This window comes from Orycteropus afer, unplaced genomic scaffold (genome assembly GCF_000298275.1).
Source record: "Orycteropus afer afer isolate SDZICR_OR568_19922 unplaced genomic scaffold, OryAfe1.0 scaffold00227, whole genome shotgun sequence".
NCBI lineage: Eukaryota > Metazoa > Chordata > Mammalia > Tubulidentata > Orycteropodidae > Orycteropus > Orycteropus afer.
Window position 1 is genome coordinate 830,137 of NW_006921814.1, and position 26,840 is coordinate 856,976.

Genomic DNA, 26,840 nt, shown 5'->3' on the forward strand with positions numbered 1-26,840 from the left:
CACTTTTGTATCCTTCCCTTCAAGGCTCAGGGGTCCAAGATTATCTTCTGTGTCTGTGTTAATTGGTTTCCCTTTTCTTTGTTGAAGAGGGTCTGTGTAGTCCTTCTGCCTAGTCCGCCATCTTGCAGGAACTCTGTATGTTTAAATTCTTAAGAAACTGCAAAACTGTTTTCCAAAGTGGTTGTACCATTTTACATTCCCACCACTGTATGAGTTCTTATGATTTGATAATATATTATCTTCAGAACTCATAAAGAAATTAGTTCTATGAGAATAAAGCCAGAGAATCCTACAGACATATCACTTGGCAATTTCCACAATGGTGGCAAGGCACAGTCACTCAGCTTCAGTTTTGAAAATTACTAAGAGTCACCCAGAGACCATTAGAAAAAAATGCTTACCCAATTGTTCTATGAGATACTCTGACTAATGTGAACTAGAACTACTGGATAGCAATAAGTACCCCTAAGACATTCAAGACAACAACAGAGGAGAGTAACAGATAAACTAAGCTTTAGCTTTTAAAAGATAAAACAGCTTTTAAAAGATAAAACAACAATATGTATCATATAAATACAATAATACATACAAAACACTCATCACAATGCTTGTAACATAGTAATTTAATCAGATATTTATTGAATTTCTGCTCTGTGCCAGGCACTGTTCTAAGATATAGCAATGAACAAAACAGAGTTAACTGCATTACAGTCTAGCATAATAATAGAAATAATGTTTCTAATTACAGCAGCAACAAAAACATTAGTGCTTATTCTAGACCAGGCATCTTTTAAATGTTTTATTCCTGACACCAATCCTGTGAGATATTATGATTGTTAACATCATTTAACAGAAAGAGAAACTGAGACATGGAGAAGAGAAAAATTAATAAATAGTAAAGCCAGAATTTAACCCTAACAAACCTGCCCTGGAAGAAGTGCAGCCAGAATGCTCTTTGAAAGTGAGAATGGCCAGACTTCATCTCCTCTGTTTTGGTCATGTTGTTAGAAGGAATCATTCCCTGGAGAAGGATATCAACAACTGCAATAGCAACCTTTTTTGTTCTTTTTTTTTTTTTTTAAGCTACTGCTGATATTTAGGTACTACTGCCTAAAAACCCATAAATTTAGTTTTGTATGAAGTACTGAATTTACATTTTAAAAGCACTAGGTCTCATCACGTTTCCCTGTGCCTAACATTCTTATTGGAGTACCTGCGTAGTGTACCTGGGAGCTCTGGTAGCGTAGTGCCTAAGCCACTTGACTGCTAACCAGAAGGCTGGTGGTTCAAACCCACCAGCCACTCCTCGGAAGGAAGATGGGGCAATGTACTTCCGTAGTGATACTGCCTCGGAAACCCAAGCAGGAGTCGCTATGAGTCGGGTCTGACTTTACAGCACATAACAACAACAAACAACGAGTAGTGCAAACAATTTATGTACTTGGTTGCTAACTGAAAGGCTGGAGGTTCTGATCTATTAGAAGCACCTCAGAAGAAAGGCCTGGAGATCTACTTTAGAAAACTCAGCCAATGAACACCCCATGGAGCACAGTTCTACTCTGACACACAGGGAGTCTACTCAACAGCAACAGGGAACATTATTATATTAATAACAGCAATATAAACCATGTTTATGAACACTTATTATGCAAATTAGAGCATGAACTCAAGGCTTTTTAGGGTTAAATTCTGGCTTTACTATTTATTAATTTTTCTCTTCTCCATGCCTCAGTTTCTCTTTCTATTAAATGATGTTAACAATCATAATATCTCACAGGATTGGTGTCAGTAATAAAACATTTAAAAGATGCCTGGTCTAGAGTAAGCACTAATGTTTTTGTTGCTGCTGTAATTAGAAACATTATTTCTATTATTATGCTAGAATGTAATGCAGTTAACTCTGTTTTGTTCATTGCTATATCTTAGAACAGTGCCTGGCACAGAGCAGAAATTCAATAAATATCTGATTAAATTACTATGTTACAAGCATTGTGATGTTTTGTATGTATTATTGTATTTATATGATACATATTGTTGTTAGGTGCTGTCAAGTTGGGTCCAACCCATAGCAACCCTTGGTACAACAGAACAAAACACTGCCTGGTCGTGTGCCAGCCTCACAATCCTTGCCACACCTGAGCCCACTGTTGCAGCCACTGTGTCAATCCATCTCACTGAGGGCCTTCCCCTTTCTTATTGGCCCTTCACTTTAGCAAGCATGATATCCTTCTCCAGGGAATGGTTCCTTCTAACAACATGACCAAAACAGAGGAGATGAAGTCTGGCCATTCTCACTTTCAAAGAGCATTCTGGCTGCACTTCTTCCAGGGAAGGTTTGTTAGTTTTTTCAGTCCATGGTACTTTCAGTATTCTTTGCCAACACCACAACTCAAAAGCATCAACTCTTCAGTCTTCCTTATTCACTGTCCAGCTTTCACATGCATATGAGGTGATTGAAAATACCATGGTTGGAGTAGGTGTACCTTTGTCTTCAAAGAGAGACATCTTTGCTCTTAAGTACTTTAAAGGAGCTTTGGTGGTGTAGTGGATAAGTCATCTGGCTGCTAACCAGTTCAGTGGTTCAAACCCACCAGTCATCCTAAGGTAGGAAGATGGGGCGACCTACTTCTGTGAAGATTTACAACCTTGTAAACCCAACGGGGGTTGCTATGAGTCAGAGTCAACTCAATGGCAGTGAGGTTTTTTTTTTTTTCCCCAGTAGATTTGCCTAGTGCAATACGACATATGATGTCTTGACTGCTGCTTCCATTGGTGTTGATTGTGGAACTAAGTAGTATGAAATCTTTGACAACTTCAATCTTCTCTACATTTATTGTGATGGTGCTTATTGGTCCAGTTGTGAGGATTTTAATTTTCTTTATATTGAGATGTAACCCATACTGCAGACTACAGTCTTTAATCTTCATCAATAAGTGCTTCAAGTCATCTTCACTTTTAGCAAGCAGAGTGGTGTCATCTGCATATCGCAGGTTGTTAATGAGTCTTCCTCCAATCCCGATACTACGTTCTACTTCATATAGTCTAGCTTCTCGGATTTTGCTCAGCATATAGATTGAAAAAGTACGGCGAAAGGAGACAACGCTGACACAATCCCTTCCTGATTTTAAACCATGCAATCTCCCCTTGTTGTGTTTGAATGACAGCCTCCTGGTCTGTGTACAGGTTCCTCATGAGCACAATGAAGTATTCTGGAATTCCCATTCTTCTCAATGTTATCAACAATTTGTTATGATCCACACATCAAATGCTTTTGCATAGTCAATAAAACACAAGTAAACATACTTCTGGTATTCTTTGCTTTGAGCCAAGATCCATCTGACATCAGCAATGATATCCCTTGTTCCATGTCCTCTTCTGAATCTAGCTTGCATTTCTGGATGTTCTCTGTCAATATACTGCTGCAACCATTTTTGAATTATCTTCAGCAACATTTTACTTGTGTGTGGTACTAATGATAGGAGCTCTGGTAGTGTAGTGCCTAAGGCACTTGACTGCTAACCAGAAGGCTGGCCACTCAGAACCCACCAGCCACTCCTTGGAAGGAAGGTTGGGCAATCTACTTCCATAGTGATACTGCCTCGAAAACCCAAGGAGGAGTCGCTATGAGTCGGGTCCGACTTGACAGCACATAACAACAACAAAAACTAATGATATTGTTTGATAATTTTCACATTCTGTGGGATCACCTTTCTTTGGAATGGGTACAAATACAGACCCCTTTCAGTCAATTGGTCAGGTAGCTGACTTCCAAATATCTTGGCACAGATGAGTGAGTGCTTCCAGCATGGCATCTGTTCGTTGAAACATTTCAGTGGGTATTCTGTCCATTCCTGGATCCTTGTTCTTTGCCAATTCCTTCAGTGCAGCTTCAACGTCTTCTTTCAGTACCATTGGTTCTTGATCATATGCCACCTCCTGAAATGGATGAACAATGACCAATTCTTTTTGGTACAGTGACTGTGTATTCCTTCAACCTTCTTTTCATGTTTCCTGCATCATTCCATACATTGCCCATATAATCTTTCCATATTGTAACTCGAGGCTTAAATTTTTTCTTCCCTTTTGGTTTTCTAACTCCAGGTCTTTGCACATTTCATTATAATAATTGACTTTATCTTCTTGAGCTCCTCTTTGAAATCTTGTGTGCTGCTCTTTTTCATCTTGTCATTTCTCCCATTTGCTTTAGCTATTCTCTGTTCACAGGCAAGTTTCAGAGTCTCTTCTGGTCTTTTCTTTTGGTCCATTTTGGTCTTTTCTTCCTTTCCTGTCTTTTTAATGACCTTTTGCTTTCTTCATGGATGATGTTCTTGATGTCATCCTGGAATTTCTCTGGTTTTTGGTCACTGGTGTTCAATGCATCAAATCTATTCTTTAAATTGTCTCTAAATTCAGGCAGAATATAATCAAGGTCATATTTTGGCTCTTGTGGACTTCTTTTAATTGTCTTCAGCTTCAAGTTGAACTTGCATATGAGCAACTGATGGTCTGTTTCACAATCAGCTCCTGGCCTTGTTTCTGCTGACTGAGCTTCTCTATCGCCTCTTTCCACAGGTGTAGTTGATCTGATTCCTGTGTACTCCATCTGGTGAAGTGCACGTGTATAGCCATCATTTATGTTGTTGAAAAAGTGTATTTGCAATGAATAAGTCATTGGTCTTGCAAAATTCTGTCATGCAATTTCCAGCATTATTTCTACCATCGAGGCCATATTTTCCAACTACCAGTTATTCTTTGTTTCCAACTTTTGCATTCCAATCACCAGTGATAATCAATAATCTTGATTGTATTTTTGGTCAATTTCAGACTGCAGAAGTTGGTAAAAACCTTCAATTTCCTCATCTTTAGCTTTGGTGGTTCATGCATAAGTTTGAATAACAGTAGTATTAACTGGCCTTCTTGTGGGCATATGATATTATCCTATCACTGACAGCACTGTGCTTCAGGATAGTTCTTGAAACATTCTTTGTGATGATGAAGGCCATGCCATTCCGCTTCAATTTGTCATTCCCAGCATAGTAGATCATATGGTTGTCTGATTCAAAATGGCCAAAACCAGTCTATTTCAGCTCACTAATGCCTAGAATATTGATCTTTATGTGTTTCATTTCATTTTTTGACAAATTCCAATTTTCCTAGATTTATACCTTGTACATTCCATGTTCCAATTATTAATGGAAGTTTGGAGTTGTTTTTCTCTCATTTTGAGTCATGCCATGTCAGCAAATGAAGGTCCTGAAAACTTTACTCCATCCACATCATTAAGGTTGGCTCTACTCTGAGGAGGTAGCTTTTCCCCAGTCATAGTTTGAGTGCCCTTGGCATGAGGGGCTCATTTTCTGGCACTACATCAGACAATGTTTTCAGGGCTATTCATAAAGTTTTCCAGTAATATATCAGGCAGTATTACACTGCTATTCATAAGGTTTTCACAGGCCAATTCTTTGAAAAGTGGATGGCCCTTTCCTTCTTCTGAGTCTGTCTTAGTCTAGAAGCTCCACTGAAACCTGTCCACCACGGGTGACCCTGCTGGTATTTGAAATACCAGTGGCATAACTTCCAGCCTCACAGCAACACGTAAGCCATCACAATTCAACAAACTGACAGATGAGTGGTAGATATAATACATAGTAGATACCAATAACATCCTTATCAATATTTTGAAGAAGCCCTGATGGTGCAGTGATTAAAAGACCGGACCGCTAAACAAAAGGTCAGTGGTTCCTACTCAACAGCTGCTCTGCGTGAGAAGGATGTGGCAGTCTGTTTCCATAAAGATTTACAGCCTTGGAACCCAACTCTGTCCTATATGGTCAATATGAGTCAGAACCAACTTGATGACAGTGGGTTTATTATTATTTTGAATATATTTATTTTACTGATAGGAAATAGAGACTTATCTATGGATCAAAATAACTTTCTAAGTCACATAGGACTTATAAACTCTGATTTATCTGGTGCTAAATCCCATGTTCAAATATTTTTGATTATATACTGAATTTTAAAGAATCACTGTGATTTATTTTTTTCTACACTCAGAGAGATCTTGTAAAAAATTCTGGAAGGACAATAAAAACATTTTTGTGACAGTACCCAAACCTCATGTTAGGAAGAAATAGCTACATGTATATAACTATTTGTGTCCTAAAATGAGCATATCCTTACCATTAGCCTGGTTTGATTCTGGACTTGAACCCGTAGGCCTCTGTGCACTGGGCACTACTGGATGTCCATCTCTGTGTTGTAAAAAGAGAAAAGGTAAGTGAAAAAAAAAAATTTATTGTAAATATCTTTTGAACCTATTGTTAATTATTAGTCTCAGGAGTTTTATTTTGCATGGGCCTCAGGGGGTTCAGATACCCCCTGAAAGTGTAGACAAAAATTTGAAGAGTCTCCATCAGTGCATTTTCTAGGGGGAGATATTCTTAACACTTCTCTTCATAATCTTTCTTTGGGGTTAAGTTTAGCACATTACCACATTTTTTCCTTCTACTTCAAACACTGGTAATATTCATGATCTAATTACAATTCATTGTTACTCAGGTGATAGTTCAAAATAATTTAGACATTACTTCTATACTTAAAGCATTCAATATTTGTTCTTTGTTCAAATTATTTAAAGTAAAAATCCAGACAAACTATTCATATTCAAAATATTATATGAATAGTATCACTGAAAGTGAAAAACAGTCAAAAAGAAATATACCCTGAAGGTATGTTTATTATTATTATTATTATTTTATTTTTATTTTTTTACCTTGCTGCTTTAAAAAATTAACATAGTGCCCTTACATGAAAACACCTCTGGGGAGAGGGTGTAGTTGGCAAACAAACATAGAAGACATGGTATTTGAGTAAAAATACAGCAATTTAACACTTTGTCCTTATGGAATTAGAATTATTATGCAATCTGATGCTTGGAAAAGGGAGGGTGCCTAAGGTTAGTGTCTGGAGAGGCAATTTGCCTAAAGCTCTGGATGTTCTTGCTAGACAGGCCAAAAATGTAAGTCCATTTTTCAAGGTTGTATTCCTACAACCTTGAGGGATGAAGTAACCATTGAAAAAGCAGGCTGGTATACAGTGGCAGGACTCCCCAGGCTCACTGTTCCTCTCCTGTAATGTAACCCACCAGGTGTTTAGGCATCTACCAGGCCCACACGTGTGTCACCACTATGGGATCTGGGGGACATGGGGAGCAGATATAAATATCATGCTCATTCTATTTTCTGTGCCACTAGAAATAAAGTCCTTTGTCTCTAATCCAGGAGTCTCATGTTTTCTGCCAGCACCCATGAAACAGTTAATAGGGTAACTTATTAGCTTGCAAGTAAAGTAAAATCCTCGACCTTTCACAGTTCTTGACATACACATCATTACCACAGATACATATCCCGTCCATTCTTGCTACTCTTTGGATCTTAAAGAGGGTAGATATACACAACCAGGGAGAGAACACTGAAAGAAGAATAAAGGGGAAAGTACTTATGGCTCCCACTATATAAATATAGCTAAGATAAAAGAAAAAATATAAAGTGATTTCAGGGACAGAGTGAAAGATGCTCTGCTGATTTTGAGGCAAAACATTCAGACCTATGGGTAGCAGAGGTGTTGATACCACAGAAAATATTTTCCAGTGTGTTTGAATAGTTTCTTGCCCCACTCATCATTTAGAAGGATCTGGGAAAATAACTGTCAATCCAATTTCTAAAAATATATGAGGTAATTAGGTCAGGGATTACATTCAAGGAAAAAAGTACACAATGAAACATAAATGTTCAGACTGAACATATAAATTTATCAAATGACTGAATTAATACACTTCCATATTTTGAAAGATACACTATATAAAACTCACCATGCATGACAAATACAAATGTGATTTTTTTCCTTTATATAATGAAACTGTAATCTAGAAAGCCTGAGTTCATGTACATTATCTCAATTTATTTCACAATATGTGAAAGATAAGTTGCCATTAGTAATTTTTACAAGGTGAAAATGTTATGAGGTACAGTGGCTGTGGTAGTTCTATTCATTCTTCATAGTGGACATGTGGTTGGGGTAGGATTGATCACATCAAAACTCTGGGAACGGGCCATGACAGGCATAAGCTGGATCAATATATTCTTGTCTCTGCCTCAAATCAGGGACTGGTAATAATCCTAGAAAAGGGCATCTTGCTTGGTAAAGTAGAGGGTTAGTGAAAAAGAGGAAGGCTCTTCATGAGATGGATTAATGCAGTTGCTACAACAATGGGCTGAAGCACAGCAACAGTTGTGAGGATGGTGCAGGAGCAGGCAGTGTTTCATTCTTTTGCACATAGGGTCACTATGCGTCAGACCAACTCGACGGCACCTAATAACAAGAAGCCAGTCAGCACATAGCATTCACTTTCTCATTATGATTGGTGGGATTTTTGTTTGAAGATTGCTGTGGATGGTGTGTATGAAGGTGTATGGCATGAAGACTGATACAGTCATTTGACTATCATAAAGGAAGCCATCCTCAGGATGAAGCTGATAGACAGAGGAGGGAGGAACTGACAATAGCAAAGAAATGGAGACAAATCTTTGACCAAATTTCACCTGAAGACCACCTCTCTCAAGATATTTTTAGTCATATAAGCCAATAAATTCCCTTTCTTATTTAAACCAATCTGAGCTGGATTTTTTGTTCATCCATTGCTGGTGAGTCACTTCCGATTCATAGTGACCCTAGAACAGAGCAGAACTCCCTCATAGGGTTTCCAAGGCTATAATCTTTACAGAAGCAGACTGCAATATATTTCTCTCCTGGAGTGGCTGGTGAGTTTTAACTGATGACCTTTTGATGGTAGCCAGGTGCTCAACCACTACACCACCACAGCAAACCATTCTAACTGATAAATGTGGTAATCACTCAATTAACTGCAAACATTTATCCAAGCATTTAACCACTCAGTATGCTCTGAGAATCAATTGTCTATCAGGGAGTTTGTTCTAACTTTACTAGTATTTGCCAATTTACTCTTAAGAATTACTAACTCAAGAACATCTTTTAAAGGAATGCAAATATAATAAACAAGCTAAAAAGTGTATAGGAATTTGTAGGTCTCTCTCTCACACACAAACATAGCCCACACATATTGCAAAGTACCTTGTTGCTTTCAGCACCACTGAAGGAAGTGCCATGTCTAATGCTCTCTTAACTTCTTCCAAGGTCATTCCTTGTATGCTGACTCCATTCACATAATGGATGAGGTCTAATAGCTGGAGATTACCCTCAATGGCCGCAACTGACCTTGGGTTGATATCACTAATATATACCACTTGATGAACACCACTGTCACCTCCAGACAAGGAAAATCCTTCAGGAAATAGAAAATATTTATTTCTTTAGTCACAAGTGTACATTTCTTAATCTAGCCAAGTAAATCATTTTGGTGAAAGCTTGAAACTGCATTACCCAATTCCTCTTTATTGCATGTTAATGTAATGTCAGGTAGCAAATGAGGCAACACTGGCATCCTGGGTAAGTCAAGGATTCGTCCGAGCACTAATCGGACTGTCTTTGGTGCAGCTCGAAGCAGGTTCACTGCATCTGTGTGAGTCATATTTGTAACATCTGTATCATTAACCTAAAAAATGAGAAATGGCCAAAGTAGGATTACAATTTTTGGAGCAGAGAAGCTAAGTTGCCAAGAAAATACCTTTATCTTCCTAACTTTTCATATAGGATATATTAGCCAATGTTGTTGTTGTTGGTATTTGCGGTCGAGTCGCCCCCGACTCATAGCAACCCCTCCTTGGGTTTCCGAGGCAGTATCACTACGGAAGTAGGATTGCTCAACCTTCCTTCCGAGGAGTGGCTGGTGGGTTTGAACCACCAGCCTTCTGGTTAGCAGTCAAGTGCCTTAGGCACTAAGCACCAGAGCTCCTATATTAGCCAATAAGAGATTTAAAATAAAATAAAGAGTGGTCTCTATTTATTGTTACCCCTTTACTTTGGAATTGAAGAAGCTCTGGTGGCACAGCGCTTAAGGCATCTGACTGCTAACCAGAAGGCTGGTGATCAAACCCACCAGCCACTCCTTGGCAGGAAGGTTGGGCAATCTACTGCCATAGTGATAAACACTATGGGATGAAAATGCACAATACATAACAAAGACATGTTAATTTGATCATAAAGGATATTTATCATCTTATTAATTTAAGAAACTTCCTGTGTCCCAGCCTAAAGATAGCTTTATTTTATGCTTTAACTGAGATCAAAGATACGTCCACATTTAAAAAAGAAATTTTAAATGTCTTACCTTTATGAGACGGTCCCCAGGTTTTAGCCTTCCATCACTTTTAGCTGGATCCTGAACAACATCATGAACATAACAACCAACACTCTGATTTCCTTTGGTTACTGTAAAACCCAGACTTCCTTTTTCAGATTTAATTAGGGTGATGAGGAGTTCTACTTCCTAAGGGAAGAAAACAGTAATTCCCTCAGGCTGTTTATTTTGCCATATAGACAAAACTGCAGGTAGAGTACCATTGTTCCTTTGCTCAACAGAGGAGGAAGCTGAAGCCTAAAAGGTTAAATAACTTGCCCAGTGAAGGAGCCAGGTCAGTACAATTCTAGATAAAATGTCCCCCATGTGGAAGTTGGGTTTAAATACGTTTTGTGTTTGCCTAGAGACAACTGAGACAGAACTTACTAAGGGTTCCATTCTTGTACTTTCTGGATAAGTAAGGACATAGTATGGTTATACTTTATGATTAAAGAATACTTTTCTTGGGGAGGAAGGTTTAGGAAAATACATCATATATTTCTAAACTACCAAAAGAAATGTTAAGAGAAACAAAAGAGAGTTGTTCTGTTTTTATAAAAAATGAGAAGTTTTTAGATAGTTAAATGTCATACTTTCATTTATTTAGTTGTTTAAAACATTTTTTTTAAAGATTTCAGCTGAAATGTAGAATCTGACAAATTTCTAAGGAGATCATTCAAAGCCTATGTTCCTCTATTGCTGAGACTGAAACTCAAGATGTAGATCTGTCTCTCTCTCTCTCTCACACACACACACACACATACATACAACCCTATGTTTTCCCTACAGGCAAACATAAATCTATAAGAGAAAAGACAAAATGTTTATGGTTTTGGAGTGGTGATATTAAAGCTGGTTTTCATCTTTTTTCTTATATTCTAATTTTTCTACAGTCAACATTACTTAGATGATAAAAACATTACTGAAAAAGGCTCACTTTCAGTCATTATAGATGATATTGGGAGCTCTGGTAGCATAGTGGCTAAGACACTTGCCTGCTAACCAGACGGCTGGCGGTTCAAACCCACCAGCCACTCCTCGGAAGGAAGGTTGGGCAATCCTACTTCTGTAGTGATACTGCCCCGGAAACCGGGTTTGACGCGACGGCACATAACAACAACAAAGGAGCTCTGGTAGCATAGTGCCTAAGGCACTTGACTGCTAACCAGAAGGCTGGCGGTTCAAACTCACCAGCCACTCCTTGGAAGGAAGGTTGGGCAATCCTACTTCTGTAGTGATACTGCCTCGGAAACCCAAGGAGGGGTCGCTATGAGTCAGGGCTGACTTGACGGCACATAACAACAACAACAACAACAACATAGATGATATTATGTTTGGAAATTCAGTTTCAAAACAAAAAATGTAGGTTTTGAATACTAGTGTGATTATTATAATCTAAAGGTTTCTATTTAGATGCAAAATATGTGAAGATAAAAATATTACATTCAAAGTTGATTAAATTAATTAAGTTAAGTTAAATTAAATTAAATTAATTAAGTTAAATTAAATTAAGTTGATTAAATTAGAATTTGGGAAATAAGCAAATATAATATTTACTAAGTGTCTTACTCTGTAACAGGTAACTATACTAGGTGCTTACCTACATCTTTTATTTAATCCTCACCACAAACCTATGAGGGTCAAAAACCCAGTGCTGGTAAATTGATTCATAGTGACCTATAGGACAGAGCAGAATTACCCCATAGGGTTTCCAAGGCTTCCAATTGGAAGCAGACTGCCACATCTTTCTCCCACTGAGTGGCTGGTAGGTTCGAACTGCCAACGTCTTGGTCAGCAGCCTAGTGCTTACCCACTGCACCCCCTGGGCTCCCATGTTACAGCTGAAGCTACTAAATCTCAGAAAAATTAGGTAATTTGTACCTAGGCCTTTTTTCTTTTTTTCCAGCTATATATGAGATATGTAACAAATCATTAGATGCAGATACTAAGTTACTCTAAAAGATAGTCTCTCCCCAACTAAAAAGGCACTGTTTGCATGTGTCTTTTACTTGAGTAAACAGTGAATTGTTTTAATACAGAGGAAATAACTCACCAGCTCAAAGTCTTCAAGGTGGTTTTCTGCATCATTTTTCAAGGATGTCAAGTCTCCTTGCCCAATAGGCTCAGAAGTGTCATGTGTAGGATATTTATCTACTGAATCAGAGCGAGCAGATTCTGGTTGTTTTTGACAACTCCACTCAGGAGTCATATCCAGTGGTACAGGAGAAGGAGGATTACTACAGAAATAAGAAGCAAGAGTATTTTCAAATATATCTCAACATCAATATATTAAGTGGGTCCCATAAATACTTACGTCTAATTCTAATTAAGACCACCTAGGTGCTTTTTGTCTGATATGGAAGAATGAACTCATTTTACATCTGTTATATGCTAACATTACCAACTTATTATCTGTCCCGGTTCTATTTTAAAGGAGCTCTTTAAGCTGTGTGAATTAGTAAGACAAGTTAAATGCAATAGTTTTGATTCTTACTCAGTGTTAATTTAAGGCTCAAGCTAATGCTACCAAAAGCCAAATGTGTGTTTGAAGATAAAAGGAAAAAGAGAAAATGAAGAAAGAATAAAAGTCTTACTCTTATGGTTATTTCAGAAGAGAAAAATAGTGGCGGGGAAAAAAAAAACAAACAAACAAATATGATTGGACCTGGATACATTCAAAGTCATAAATAGATATAAAATGTATGAATAACTATTGTAAGATATAGATACAGTCTTTCTCCTTATACTTCTACTGCTTTCAATCATTTCTCCTGTCCCCATCTTCTACATCCTTTATCACCTATCTGTTGTAAACTCTCAAAACTCTCCCTCTATTCTTCCCTTTATACTTCTGCTACTTTTTTACCTGTCTCTACTTAAATAGCTTTCTTCTCTTTCTGGCTAAGGTAAAATATAACCTTGCGAATTACTTGTAAATATGTCATAGAAGAAAGCAAGGCTCAGGTTGAATGGCTAGAAAGTTTGTTGCTTTACTAACTAATACTGCCATAACAGCTAGATATCCAATAGGGTCATCATCTGCCTAACCACTGTGAAGTTTACAGATAGACACATTTGATTCTTAACAGAAATGTATGCTGCTGCAACTGTTACTAACAACACCAGTTGCTTTAAGTGCTACACACAATAGTGACAATACCTGTGCTCAAGTTCCATTTTATTGGACATTTCCTGAGGATAATAAAACATGGGACAAACAGCATCTTCTTGATTCTTGGATACTTCTTGTTGACCCTGTACCTGTGATACCATGTTGTTTAGAGTCTTACACAAAGTTGAATTCCAGCTCATATTTGATGCCTTTGTTGGAGCTTTCACTAAGTCATCTTCTCCACTACCACTGCTATCACTGTAACTATCTCTTCTGGATGAGGATTTGTATTGCTTCTTGCTTTTGTCAGACATTTCATTTTCATCTGAGCTGGTACCTTGCTCCACATATGATGGAGAAAAGTCTTTACTGCTGTTTGGAAGTACTTGTGCTGGAGAGTGTAGTGGGGTCTATAATGGAGACATGAAAAAAAACAAAAACAAGAATGTGACATTTATATTAATTTTAGAAACAGTAAAAGTAGTTTATGCTAACTACAGAATAAAAAATATATCATATATAAAAATGAAAATTGTTTATAATTTGCAACTTAAACTTTAAATCAGGATTAAATGTATTACACTTGGTATCTTGCTTTTAAAATTTAAGATTTTTGTCATGAGTATATTTCTGAAGTCCTTAAATGTGCTTTGAAAACAGCAATTTTAATAACTGTATAATAGTTCTACATATGGATATACCTTTAATTTATTTCAGTATTTTTCTTTTATTGGATATAAAAATAGCTTTCAGCTTCCATTACTAATAGAAACCTAGAACTTTGTAAATCTTCACCTCAGTTTCCGTTTTTTCCTTGCAATTTTCTACACTATCAGAACATGTGAGCATTTTTGTAGGTCTTGTTAAATACTTACAAATTGCTTACCAGAAAGATTATATAAATTTATATACTCACCAAGTGAGTTCCACTCAATTCTTCCTATCTTGTACCAAAAATCAACTAAGTCTTTTAAAATTCTATTTATAATGTATCTCACAGAAATGTCACTTTCTTACTAATGTTCCCCTAATGCCCTTCTCTCCACCCAATGTAAGAATGAAAGCTTTAGAGATAATATTTATTTAAGAGCTGGATACTCCTGCTGTTCATACCCAGGAGTGGAGCACTGTATTTACTAGCTAGTCCAGAGACTTTTCTTCAATTATATTATAATTCATCTACACATGGATCCTTTTGCTATTTCTTGATCTAAGAAAAGGAAATGGCCAAACATACTTTCTCCATGATTTTTAGTATTAAAAAGAAAAATATTAAAAATCTTGAGTAAGTCTCATTTTTATCTAAACTAGCTCAAAATAAAATTATTTTTCCCAGTTGTTCAATGAATAAATAAATAAAAGCTGTTTTTTTAAAAAATCATAATTTTTTACCCTTCTCTATTTACAGTTAGAAAAGAAATTCCTGAAATCCTAAGATCTTATAATTCTAGAATTGGAAGGGAAAGAACAGAAAGTGAATAGAAAGCACTTAGAGTGGCTACAAGACACAAGACAATATGCTCAGCTAAAGATACAATGAGGTATAAAGGTCAGGAGATCAATCAGTGAGGAAATCACTACAGCTGAGTTAATCAATCTCTAAAATAATATTCTATAAGATTATAGATTATATCTCATAAGTCTCACCAAAAGAGCAGCATTAATTTCTGGTAGCACACCAAGTGGAGGCCTGCAAAGAAGCAAGGATACTTCTGGAGATGTTCCCCTGAGAGCAGATATTACTTCCTGTGGGTGCCATGAATGAAAATAAAGATACAGTTAAATCAAAATTATGAAATTGTCCTGAAAAGCCAATCCATATGTTCTGGTTACCTAGTGCTGCTCTGCCAGGAATATTCCACAAATGGGATGGCTTGAACAAATAGGAGTTTATTCTTACAATTTTTGCAGGATAGAAGTTCGAATTCCAAGTACCAGGCTCTAGCGGCTGTGTGAAAGCCCCTTGACCTTGGGCCTCTGCTCTGTCTCTTGCTCCTGGCCCACTGAAGCTAGAGGCATCTCTTCACTCAGGCAGCTACTGGCTGCTGAGGTGGACAAGCTCAAGGGTGACAAATAAAATGGCATAGTCCCCATGTTACCAAACAACATGGAAGGCCATTGATTCAAGTCCATTAAAAGTCCCAAGATCGGCAGATCATGGCAGGCTGCTGAACAACAACTTGGCTACATGCAGGGTTCAAGCGTGCCATAAGCTGGAGACCATTTCCAAAGCTGCTTCTTATATATGGGAAGCAGACCACATCCCTAGAGCAGCTGCTCAGCTGCTTGTGGTAGATCCCACCATGGAGTTGATTGCCAGTCTCATCACGGGGAATAAATATTCAGCCACTCAACCAGGCACAGTGAAGTTGATACACAACCTTAACTACCACACCATACCATTAAAAATGCTATACTCCACGTGCTCACCTGCTGAGACAGTCCTTTCAAAGAGGCTCCATTCACTTTTAAGATAACATCTCCCACATCAATTTTTCCACTTTCTGCTGCTGGCTGTCCAGGAAAGAGTTTTTTAACCCTTACTATGCTGGTATTCATTTGCTCAGGTATAAGATTATCTTCTCGTGAAAAACTGAATCCTAAGCCTGAGCTATTTTTAAACAATTTTACTTCAAATGTATTTTCTGAAAAACAAACAAACAACCAAGATATAAAAATTAAATATTCTTAACATGCTATATATACCTTTAGATGAATTTTTAAAAAATATTCTTTCATAATATTTATCCATTTAGTGTTATGAACTCCTATACTCAAGCCCTATTTCACACTCTCTATTACTAAATTGAGTCAGAATCCATTCAAGAGCACACAATGCCATTAAATTAAGAAAATTTAATGTATTAAGCTGTATGAACAGAAAAAGGAGTCTGAAAGCAGGATTCTGAAAATAGAACTCTGCTTCTACCTCATATGTTTTAAAAGACTATATAGGAGGGAGGCAACATGGTAATGTAAGCTCTCCCAGAACAAAAAATAGAAAACACCAAGGAAATATAGGTAAATTTATGATCCCACAACTCTGGAAACCAGTCAAAGAATTATAGCATCTAAGGAAAAAATAGGAGCTCTGGTGGCACAGTGCCTAAGAGATTTGACTGCTAACCAGAAGGCTGGTGGTTCAAACCCACCAGCCACTCCTTGGAAGGAATTGGGCAATCTACTTCCATAATGATACTGCCTCGGAAACCCAAGGAGAAGTCATTATGAGTCAGATCTGACTCGAAGGCAGCAAATTTAGAAGGAAACAATGAACTAAGAAAAAGCCTACTTTCAAACAGTAGGGATATTTTCCTTTTTCTTTTTTTACTGTAGAACTCTCCTTCCCCCCACCACCTTCATGGCTACATACATTTCACCACAATTTAATCACGATGCTAGGGCCATTGATCTGAATTGACATTGCATCTTATCAAAGCATTGAAATGTTGGCTTGCCTCTCCACAGCCTCCCCCTTTTATACTCATCTCTCTCCCATTATATTCCTGAATTTCTCTCATACTTCTCCTTTCCTTGATTTCTCTTTTTCTTTTGTTATTATTAAGACTTTTTAAATTTAATTTTTACTGTGGTAAAAGGAAGGCTATGGGGAGGTTACGGAGAAAGGAATGGAAGGTGAGTTGACATTTTAATGCTTTAATGAGGCAAATACTATTAACAGAGATAAATGACAATAGCAGTTTGATAAAATTCTCATCAACAAAAAGTTACAAGAATAATAATCAGAAAAAAATTAAAAACATTTTTAAAGAAACAGTGATAGAAGAAATAAACTGTGAAGCTTAGTAATGGTGGTGATCAAGTGGGTAGGTTAACTCTGCGTTAGTAATAATCAGGAAAAATAATATAGCCTGGACTATTTTTTTTCTCCTTAATCTTGGGACTCAGCCAGAGTTGCTAACATTTGTTTAAGCAGCATCACAATAAATGGAGATAAGATTGAAGTTGTCCAGGATTTCATTTTACTCAGATCCACAATCAATACCCATGGAAGTAGTAGAGAAGAAATCAGACTTTGTATTACACTGGGAAAATCTGCTGCAAAAGACCTTTCTAAAGTTTTGAAGAGCAAAGATGTCACTTTGAAGACTAAGGTATGCCTAATGCAAGCCATGGTATTTTCAATCACCTCATATGCATGTTAAAGCTGGACAATGAATAAACCAAAAAAAACCAAACTCACTGCCATGGAGTCAGATCGGACTCATAGTGACCCCTCCCTGGGTTTCCGAGGCAGTATCACTATGGAAGTAGATTGCCCAACCTTCATTCTGAGGAGTGGATGATGGGTTTGAACCTCCAGCTTTGGTTAGCAGTCAAGTGCACAATGAATAAGGAACACCAAAAAGAGTTGATGCTTTTGAATTATGGTGCTGGTGAATACTGAAAATATCATGGACCACCAGAAGAGTGAACAAATCTATCCTGGAAAAAGTATAGCCGGAATGCTCCTTGGAAGCGAAAATGGCCAGACTTCATCTACCTACTTCGGTCATGTCAGAAGGGACCATTCCCTAGATAAGAATATCACTTTTGGTAAGGTGGAGGATCAGTGAAAAAGGGGAAGACCCTCAACAAGATGGACTGACAGAGTGGCTGCAATGATGGGTTCAAGTATAGCAAGAATTGTGAGGATGGGGCATGACTGAGCAGTGTTTCATTCTATGTACATAAGGTTGCTATGAGACGGTGTCAACTCAATGGCACCTAACAACAACACAACATTTGTCTGATCAAGTAGTGACTTGTGCAACACAAAAAAACAAAACAATGATTATATACTATCACCATTATTTACAAAATGGAGGACATTTTAAATCATTAAAAAGAAGACAGAATCTTAGAATTAAGGGTAGTCCTATAATATAAATACATTTTGTCTATGAAAAGTCACTACTAAATCATTTTTTTTTTTAAATTTTGCTATCAATTAGTGATAGATCCAAAGATTGGCATCACTTTTTTTTAAAAAGGACCAATATCTGGGATATATTATGTGAAATTTTGCTTAGGGTTAGCTTCCCAAGTCCATAATATTAAAAAGAAATATAGAAAATTTATGGGTCAAGATTTCATATAAGTTTGCAGCCATTCTCAGCAGGGTTTTCTTTTATCCTTACACATTTCACTCTGAACTTTTATAACAATTTAAGACATGATGAGGTTATCATCATCTGTTTCATGCATACATTCATTATTTAGAGTCTTTTAGCCTCTAAGAGCTGCTAATAAGAGAATGTGTCTCTTTTTAAATTTAGATTATTATTTACAATTGACAAAAGTACTTAAAGAGATGAAGGCATGAACTGTGATCCAACATATAAAAATTTTGAACAAGCCTCAAATAATTTAAAGGTGAGATGACACACTCTCCCAAGGTCTGACCTTCAGTGACAAAGCTGTAATCCTTGATATGAGCTGTTTTCTTCACCATTTTTTCTTGAGCTTGACCTTGGGCATCTGGATTGGAAAGGGTGCACTGTGGGGTTACAGGGACATGTTCTTTGGATGCTAGAGACTGTCCTTTTTCTAACAACAGATGAACCACCTGGAAAAATTGAATAGCATTTTGTCAACTAAGATGAATTATAAGAAAAAATGTATTTTCAGAACTCTGTGGAGTGGATGGTATAATCATTTAAAGTAACTACCTGGTCCACCAAAGTATAGGCAGAGGGAGAGAAAAAAAATAGGGCCAAAGAGCAAGTGATTAAAATTTTCAAATTCTAGTTTTTATTCCTATCTCTTTTTATAGAAAGAGAATTGATAAAAAAGAAAAAAGAAGTCTATTACAAAATTAATGTAGTCACGTTATAGAAAATTTGGATGCTAGAATAGAATCACTAGTATGTTGTTAGTTGCGGTGAAGTCTGTTTTGACTCACAGCAACCCTAAGCACAACTGAACAAAACACTGCCTGGTCCTGTGCCATGTTTACAATCATTTTTATGCTTGAGCCCATCACTGTAACCACTGTGTCATTCCATTTTGTTGAGGGCTTTCCACACATTGCTGAATCTCTCTACTTTACCAAGCACAATATCCTTCCCCAGGGACTGGTCCCTTCTGATAACATGACCAAAGTACAAGAGACAAAGTTTGGCCAATACTCTATTATACTGTAAAACCATAATAAATAATTTAGCAAACTTCCTAAATGAATTTAAAAAATGACTAGGGTTGAAAATCACTAATAACTATTAAGTATTTATGAAAAAGTTAAAAAACGTAATCTCAGCCTCACCCCCTACCCAATCTCTTTGGTATCATTGTTATTGTTGTTGTTATGTGCTGTCGAGTCGGACCCGACTCATAGCGACCCCTCCTTGGGTTTCCGAGGCAGTATCACTATGGAAGTAGATTGCCCCATCTTCCTTCCAAGGAGTGGCTGGTGGGTTTGAACCGCCAGCCTTCTGGTTAGCAGTCAAGTGCCTTAGGTACTACGCTACCAGAGCAAAATGAGACATGAAAAATCAGCTTTGTTAGTCAAAACCTCTTGTCGTAATATATGCTCTTCAGTTTGGATGGAAAAAACTCAGAATGTTACATGAATCCTGATTAACTAATAAATTTAGACATCTCAATGAAATTGATATTATTCACACATTATTTCATCTTTTTAAGTTATCATGAAAGGTTGGTATAATAATCTATTACCTGTCCTGTATTTCTCAGTGTTTCCACAGCTTGCTTATGGGTAGCTCCTTCCAGACTAATTCCATTGACAGCTAGAACACGATCACCTTGATATAATTCATAAAGAAACAAATAATAAAATAACAAAAATTCTACATGCTCTTTCTTACTGTACGGGCTTATTCTGTAGTAATTCATTTGACGAGAGATTTAGACAAATTCTGGAAAAAAATATGTTACAGAGTTTTATTTTTAATTTAATATGTTATTTAAGTTATTTCTTCCATTTATGCCTAATTTTAGGGAAATATCTTTATGAAAATCAATTTAAATCGTGAGAAAGCATAAGCTAAACTAAAACTGTAGACAGATTGAAGAGAAGTTGCTAGCCAGTTCCTATTAGAAATAAAGATGTCATTGATACTTCAAGGACACCTTCTTTCCCCTATTCTCTGGCAAGTTGCTTCTTAGCAAGTGCAAAACATAAATGAAAATACTGTCTAGTTATTTTCTGATACTAGAATATAAGCTATAAAAAAGGGCTTTTGCAATAGCAACAAGATATCAATTTAGTAAACCTATCTCTCACTTATTGAGTATCTTGTGACCTAATATTTCACTTATACCAGTATAGTAAAAAAATCTATTATCCAGCAATTTTTTGCATGAATGATATACATCTAGCAGTAACAAATGCCAAAGTGCAAAGCGAGAGTAACACTGGTTGTGACTGTCAAATTGGCTGGGCCATGATTCTTAGTGGCTTGGCAGTTATGTAATGATGTGGTCATCCTCCATTTTCACATAACACTGAGTTTTGCATAATGACCTGGTCTTTGGAAACTAACCATGTTGATAAGTTAGGAGTGGGTGTTATAGTTATTCCATATTATGAATTGAAGATCTAGATTACCTCTCTATTTTCTTATCTATTTGTTGATGTAGTATCCATACATATAATGCTTGCACACACATAAATACTATACCTTTGTGTATTCTACCATCAGACTCTGCTGCTCCTTTGGGAATAATAGCTTTCACGTAAATGCCACCATGCCTGACACTGGTATTCACACCTCCCTAAATAGAAAAAGAGAGATAAAATAAAATTTTGTTAGTATGAACATTTTTATTCATCTTAATTTAAATCTGAGATCTAGAAAGCATTCAAGTCATCAGGTAAAGTAGCTGCCTGAAGTCAGCATATGCAATTACTTCAATACCCAATAATATTTCCAATTCATCTTTTCAAACATCAGTTTCCTTTTTAGCAAAACTCTATTCAATTAAGAAAAATTACAACATGCTAGATTTTGACTATGTGAAGAATTGCTTTTCTTTTTTAAGTCTACATCATGCATCATAAGCAAGCAGAAAGCAAAATCCACCCATGCAAAATTAATTTGACAATATAATTAACAGTACAGAAAGTATATGAAATAATATGCTTCAGACCCTATTTACTAATTTGAAAGCAAATTCCATAAAGAAAAAGAAAATGTCTTTCAATTTAAAAGACTTTGGTAGAGAAGTTAATTTATGTGCAGATGATCAGATCTAATGAGTGGAGTTTCTATCTACTGTGGATTTGAAGATTTTATTTCCTTTAAAAATATTTTTATTATTATTAAATATATTTTATTTTTATTCACAATAGGAAGACAATAAAAATCTAAAGAAATTAATGGGAAAAGAAAAGGATCACAGTATTTTAAAATGTGCCAGAAAGTTAGGTCTTCTTTTTCATCTCAATATACAAGTTAATGCTGTGGTACAAACAGATAAGGACTTGACTACTAGTAAAAGGTTGGTGATTCAAGCCACTTGTTGGGCTCAAGACAGATCTGGATTTGTTTTAAAAAAGATCCTAGCATTGAAAACCCAATGGAGCAGTTTTACTTTGCACACATGGGGTCCTATGAGTCAGAATTGACTTTATGGCAATCACAACAAACCTTATTTCCAAATGGCTTTTTATAACTATCCTTGCCCTCCAATGTGATACATGATAATGTTATATAATTAAGGATCTAGTGTCTTCATTCATAAAATTCAAAAGTTATCTTACCAAATATCTATCTCATATTTTAACTACCTTAAAATTATATATATTTCTAGGGAACTCAAATTTTAAGATCCTAAACAGTGTCTAAGGCATTTGTCTGCTAACCAGAAGGCTGGTTGTTCAAACCCACCAGCCACTCCTTGGAAGGAAGGTTGGACAATCTACTCTGTAGAGATACCGCCTCGGAAATCCAAGAAGGGTCACTATGAGTCGTATCGAGAGCAGTTAGTTTGGTTTGGTTTTGGTATATATTATGAAAGAGCTCTGGTGGCAAAGTGCCTAAAGCATTTTACTGCTAAGCAGAAGGCTGGTGGTTCAAACCCACCAGCCACTCCTCAGAAGGAAGATTGGGCAATGTAGTTCGTAGTGATATCTCCTTGGAAACCCAAGGAGGGGTCACTATGAGTTGGATCTGACTCAACAGCAGTATTTTTTTTTTTTAAATATATTATGAAGAGATAAAAGGTGTGCAAATATGTATAAATCTTTCATTACTGATAGTGTAAGTGGAAGATGTATCATATCATTCCATGTTCATGCAGAAGCAAAGTGTTCAGGAAGCATGAACATTAATTTTATATTTTGCAATCTTACAATCAGATTAAGGAAGTATGATGTCTATGGGAAAAAGGTATTTGCTTAGTTTTTTTTGAACCACAAGAAAAAGTAAATAAAGCATTCAATTAAAAAAAGAGATTTAAGATATCATTCAATTTTAAAATTTTGGAAATATTTGACAAGTGTCTGTTTTGAAGCAAAGTGATTCAATTACTAAATTGGCATAAAATAGGCTGCTGGAAATGGAGAAGAGAAAACATTTGAAAACCTTGTCAAACAGTACCGTGACACTTATCCCCAGGCTGTTATCATTTTTAGCCAGTTCAACCTCAAAGATATCTCCAGGTTTAGGAGGTGATGAAGAAAAAGTTTTAAAATTCATTTTGTTGGATGTACTCATTGAGGAGGAAGATTCCTTAACAAGAAAAAAAAAAAAAAAAGAAAAAGGATTTCTTGTTAGAGTCAAAATGAATTCTTATGGGAAAGCCAATATGTTTTTGGAAAAATTAAAAACACAAACAAACAAAAAAACTCAAGACATTAGGGGTAGAGTGAATTCAAAGAACATGATAGTTGGTAGAGATCTTAGAGATCTTCATATTCTATGGAGAGGAAATTGAGGCCCAGAAACAAAAAAGGCTTACTCTAGGTCACAGAGTTAGCTATGGCAGAGAGAAGTCTGGAAGTCAGTTCAAACCTGGCTTTTACATAATCTTTATCCAATGCTTTTTACAGTCTGAAATTTGGAAAGAGTTTCCTTTTCCCTTAAAAATTAACATTTATCAAATAGCTATCACCTTAAGGATCCCTGTTGGCTCAATGGTTGAAATGTTTGGCTGCTAACTGAAAGGTGGGAGATTTGAATCCACCAGCTGCCCACAGGAGAAAAGACTTGGCGATGGTCTCCTGTAAAGGTTGTGGCTGCTGTTATGTGCCATCAAGTTGGTTCCGACTCATAATGACCCTACGTGCAGCAGAACGAAACACTGCCTGGTCCTGCACTATCCTCACAATCATAATTATGCTTGAGCCCACTGTTGCAGCCATATATCAATCCATCTCATTGAAGATCTTCTTCTTATTATAGCCCAAGAAACCCAATAAGGCAGCTCTACTCTGTCTTATAAGGTCACTGTGAGTTGGAATGGACTCTACCGCACACAACAACAATCACTTTGGGTCTTTAAGATAGTAAGGCTTCATGTTTACTGTGCTAATATTTATAAATCAAACATAGATAATGCAAATGTAAGACTGCCTTAAGAATTTTTCATTCAGTTTATCATATGAAAAAATCCTTGTAATTTTCAAATGTGTGAGGTATTGTATAACTTAATTTACACATGAACATTAAAATTAAAAAAGCAAAGTTTTCTTTCTTAATACTAGCTGTGCTTTATGTCAACAAGCTGAAAATTGACTGCATCTAAGGTACTGAACTATATATATGAACAGAAGCAAATCCAAATTATAAGGGCATAAGCCTCTCATCAGGAATATTGAGTTTTCAATGAATAAAGGACATAAAGTTTCTAAGACTGCTTGTGAATGTGAATTTAAATTTACAACATTTTTAGGAAAATTTCCTAAGAAACTTTTCAGTGTTATAATTATTATTATTAATTCAGAACTTTGGAAGATGTTAGAACTTTAGAAGATAGTAAAGTCAAAGGTTACAATAGCTATTAAACAGGAACAATTTTTTTTTTTAGATATTTAAGTTCTCTTATTAACATAAACATTCTCAGAAGGAAGATGAGGCAATCTACTTCCTTAGTGATACTGCCTTGGCAACCCAAGGAGGGGTCACTATGAGTTGGATCTGACTCGATGGCACATAACAACAATAACAATTGATATAAACATTAGATATTCAAGAGAAAAACAACTTATAAGAAAACAACCATAATCTGATTATTCTCTCCTTTGTGTCATTAGGTGGCATATTCCCAGAATAATAGCTATTTCACTGTTAGTATTTAAAGCTTCTAATTTCTCTGAAAGTTAGTATCAAATGCAGTAGCGGTTAGTAGCAGAAAGGATAAATACTCTTCCTTTTGAGGATATGGAAGTAGCTTATAATAAATTATTCTGCTCTATAATATTTTTTGTTGTTTCGTTACATAAAAAAAAGAAAGAAAGAAGATTAAAGTTCACTGTGCCTTTTTTGGTGTGTGATGGTCTTGACTACCAGAATAAGTAGCTTCATCCATGTCTGAATCTCCACGATCAGAGTCATCTGTCACAGCAGAAATGCCTGATTTTTTAGCTCTGCTTTGGTTGCTGTCAATAGAAATTCTCTTTTTCTCAGAAGCTTTGAATATTACAGATGAAGAAGGGCTGCCGTGCTGTGATTCCTTCCAGGTGCGGTCACCTCCATGGCTGGCAAAGAAGCCATTGACCTGGCTCTGGGACAAGCTGGCACTCTCAGTTCTGGAATCTTGAGAACTCAGGCTTCCTTCCCGCAGGCCCCCAGGCAGCCCAAGGGAGTTGTCTGAGATGTGCCTCAGGGTACCACGTGGCCAGTGATGATCTTCGGAAGAAGAATCTACAACACCAGATTTCTTCATGTAGTTTTTCATACCATTGGCAGGATGCACAGGAGTAGAAGGCACTGAAAGTTAAAATCCATCAATGAGAATAACAAATTAGTGACACACATGTGTTTGCTTATACACATATACAATTTCCCCTAAAGATTGTTAGGAGGATTTTACACATGATTAACAGATACAAAGCACCCAAACAAGGCCTGGAACCACAGCAGGAACCCCATAAATGTTGGATTCTGCTTCCTACTTTGGTTGTTTATTCAGCAACTCTTATAGAAATGTGTATCCCTTCACATAAGCCCCTCATTTCCATTCTTCAAGATCATTTCATATCAGTTGCTATAAAGAATTTTCTGATTTCCTAACCAGAACTATAAACATTAAGCTTTCAACTTTTATTGAGAATGGAAACTAAAAAATAACCACATGAAGCTCTCTGTATGGAAGAAACGTCTTCTCTGATCCCCATAAAAGGTAAGGTTCCCTTATATTTTCTCTTGGCAACTTAGATTTCTTTCTAGCACTTACCATAACTATAATTTAAAACTTATCTGTCTAGTCAGATGTCTACTGCTTATCTCTCCTGATAAAGTACAAGCTCCATGAGGACAGAGGATCTGTGTCGTGTACAGGACAGGCACTCAATAAATATATACTGAATAATGAGTGAATTTTCTGGAAAATACCTATTAAAAACCATATTAAGATAGGAGTTCCTTACAACTTTGTTCACAGGGAAAATACGTCTCTTGAATTTATACAATCCTTTTGCCAAAATAATGGTGAATAATGGAACTCAATATTGTGTGCGGGCCTTGACAACTACGAACTCAGAGGTAAGCAACATTTTCAACTGTAGTCATCTTCCTTTGCCTCAGATGACTAGATTGTAAGGTTCTGGTAGACAGTGGTAAGGTGCTCTGGTCATGTTGTGGATAAGACATTTGGCTGCTAACCAGAAGTTCAGCAGTTCAAATCCACTAGCTGCTCCATGGAAAGAAAATGAGGCAATCTACTTCTGTAAAGATTTACAGCCTTGGAAATCCAGTGTGGGTCCCTATAAGTTAGAATTGACTTGATGGCAGTGAGTTGGTTCTTCTTTTTGTGAACAGTGTTTTTGTGGACAGTAAACAAGCACTTAGAATACTCTACTTTTTATATAATATTTAGTAAGTAAAAGAAACCACAGTCAAAATGACTCATCTGTGTAAAACTTTAGAAACTACTGCAATATCCTAGGATTCATGGGTATAAAGTTTAAGAAATGTTTACAATGTCAAAACATATTTTATGAAATGAACTATGTACATGTTTTTGGTTCTCTAATTTACTGTATTTAAAGCTATGCCTAAAATTCATTATCTAAACATATTTTTCAGCTAAACTTTTACTAGTTTTTTTTTTTTTATCCTTCCTTTCAAAGCTCAGGGCTCCAGGATTATCTTCTGTATCTGTGTTAATTGGTTCCCCTTTTCTTTTTAAAGAGAGTCTGTGGAGTCTGTTTGCTTATTCTGTTATCTTATTGGAGCTCTCTGGTTATTTGATTTTTTTTTAAATTGTGATTTGGGTGAAGATTTA

The 26,840-nt window shown here is 36.4% G+C and overlaps 1 protein-coding gene across 1 annotated transcript in view; it reads right to left on the reverse strand.

Annotated features, from left to right (window-relative positions):
• PTPN13 (protein tyrosine phosphatase non-receptor type 13) overlaps nt 1-26,840 on the reverse strand; it is a 303,937-nt gene that overhangs the window by 69,842 nt on the left and 207,255 nt on the right. The window contains exons 23-35 of the mRNA XM_042782048.1: nt 24,873-25,324; nt 22,979-23,125; nt 21,074-21,167; nt 20,109-20,194; nt 18,837-18,999; nt 15,861-16,075; nt 15,078-15,176; nt 13,479-13,840; nt 12,372-12,555; nt 10,310-10,468; nt 9,463-9,634; nt 9,154-9,364; nt 6,184-6,254 (exon numbers count right to left, since the gene is read on the reverse strand). Of these exons, the coding sequence (XP_042637982.1) occupies nt 6,184-6,254; nt 9,154-9,364; nt 9,463-9,634; nt 10,310-10,468; nt 12,372-12,555; nt 13,479-13,840; nt 15,078-15,176; nt 15,861-16,075; nt 18,837-18,999; nt 20,109-20,194; nt 21,074-21,167; nt 22,979-23,125; nt 24,873-25,324 (2,415 nt within the window). The remainder of the gene's footprint in view (nt 1-6,183; nt 6,255-9,153; nt 9,365-9,462; nt 9,635-10,309; nt 10,469-12,371; nt 12,556-13,478; nt 13,841-15,077; nt 15,177-15,860; nt 16,076-18,836; nt 19,000-20,108; nt 20,195-21,073; nt 21,168-22,978; nt 23,126-24,872; nt 25,325-26,840) is intronic.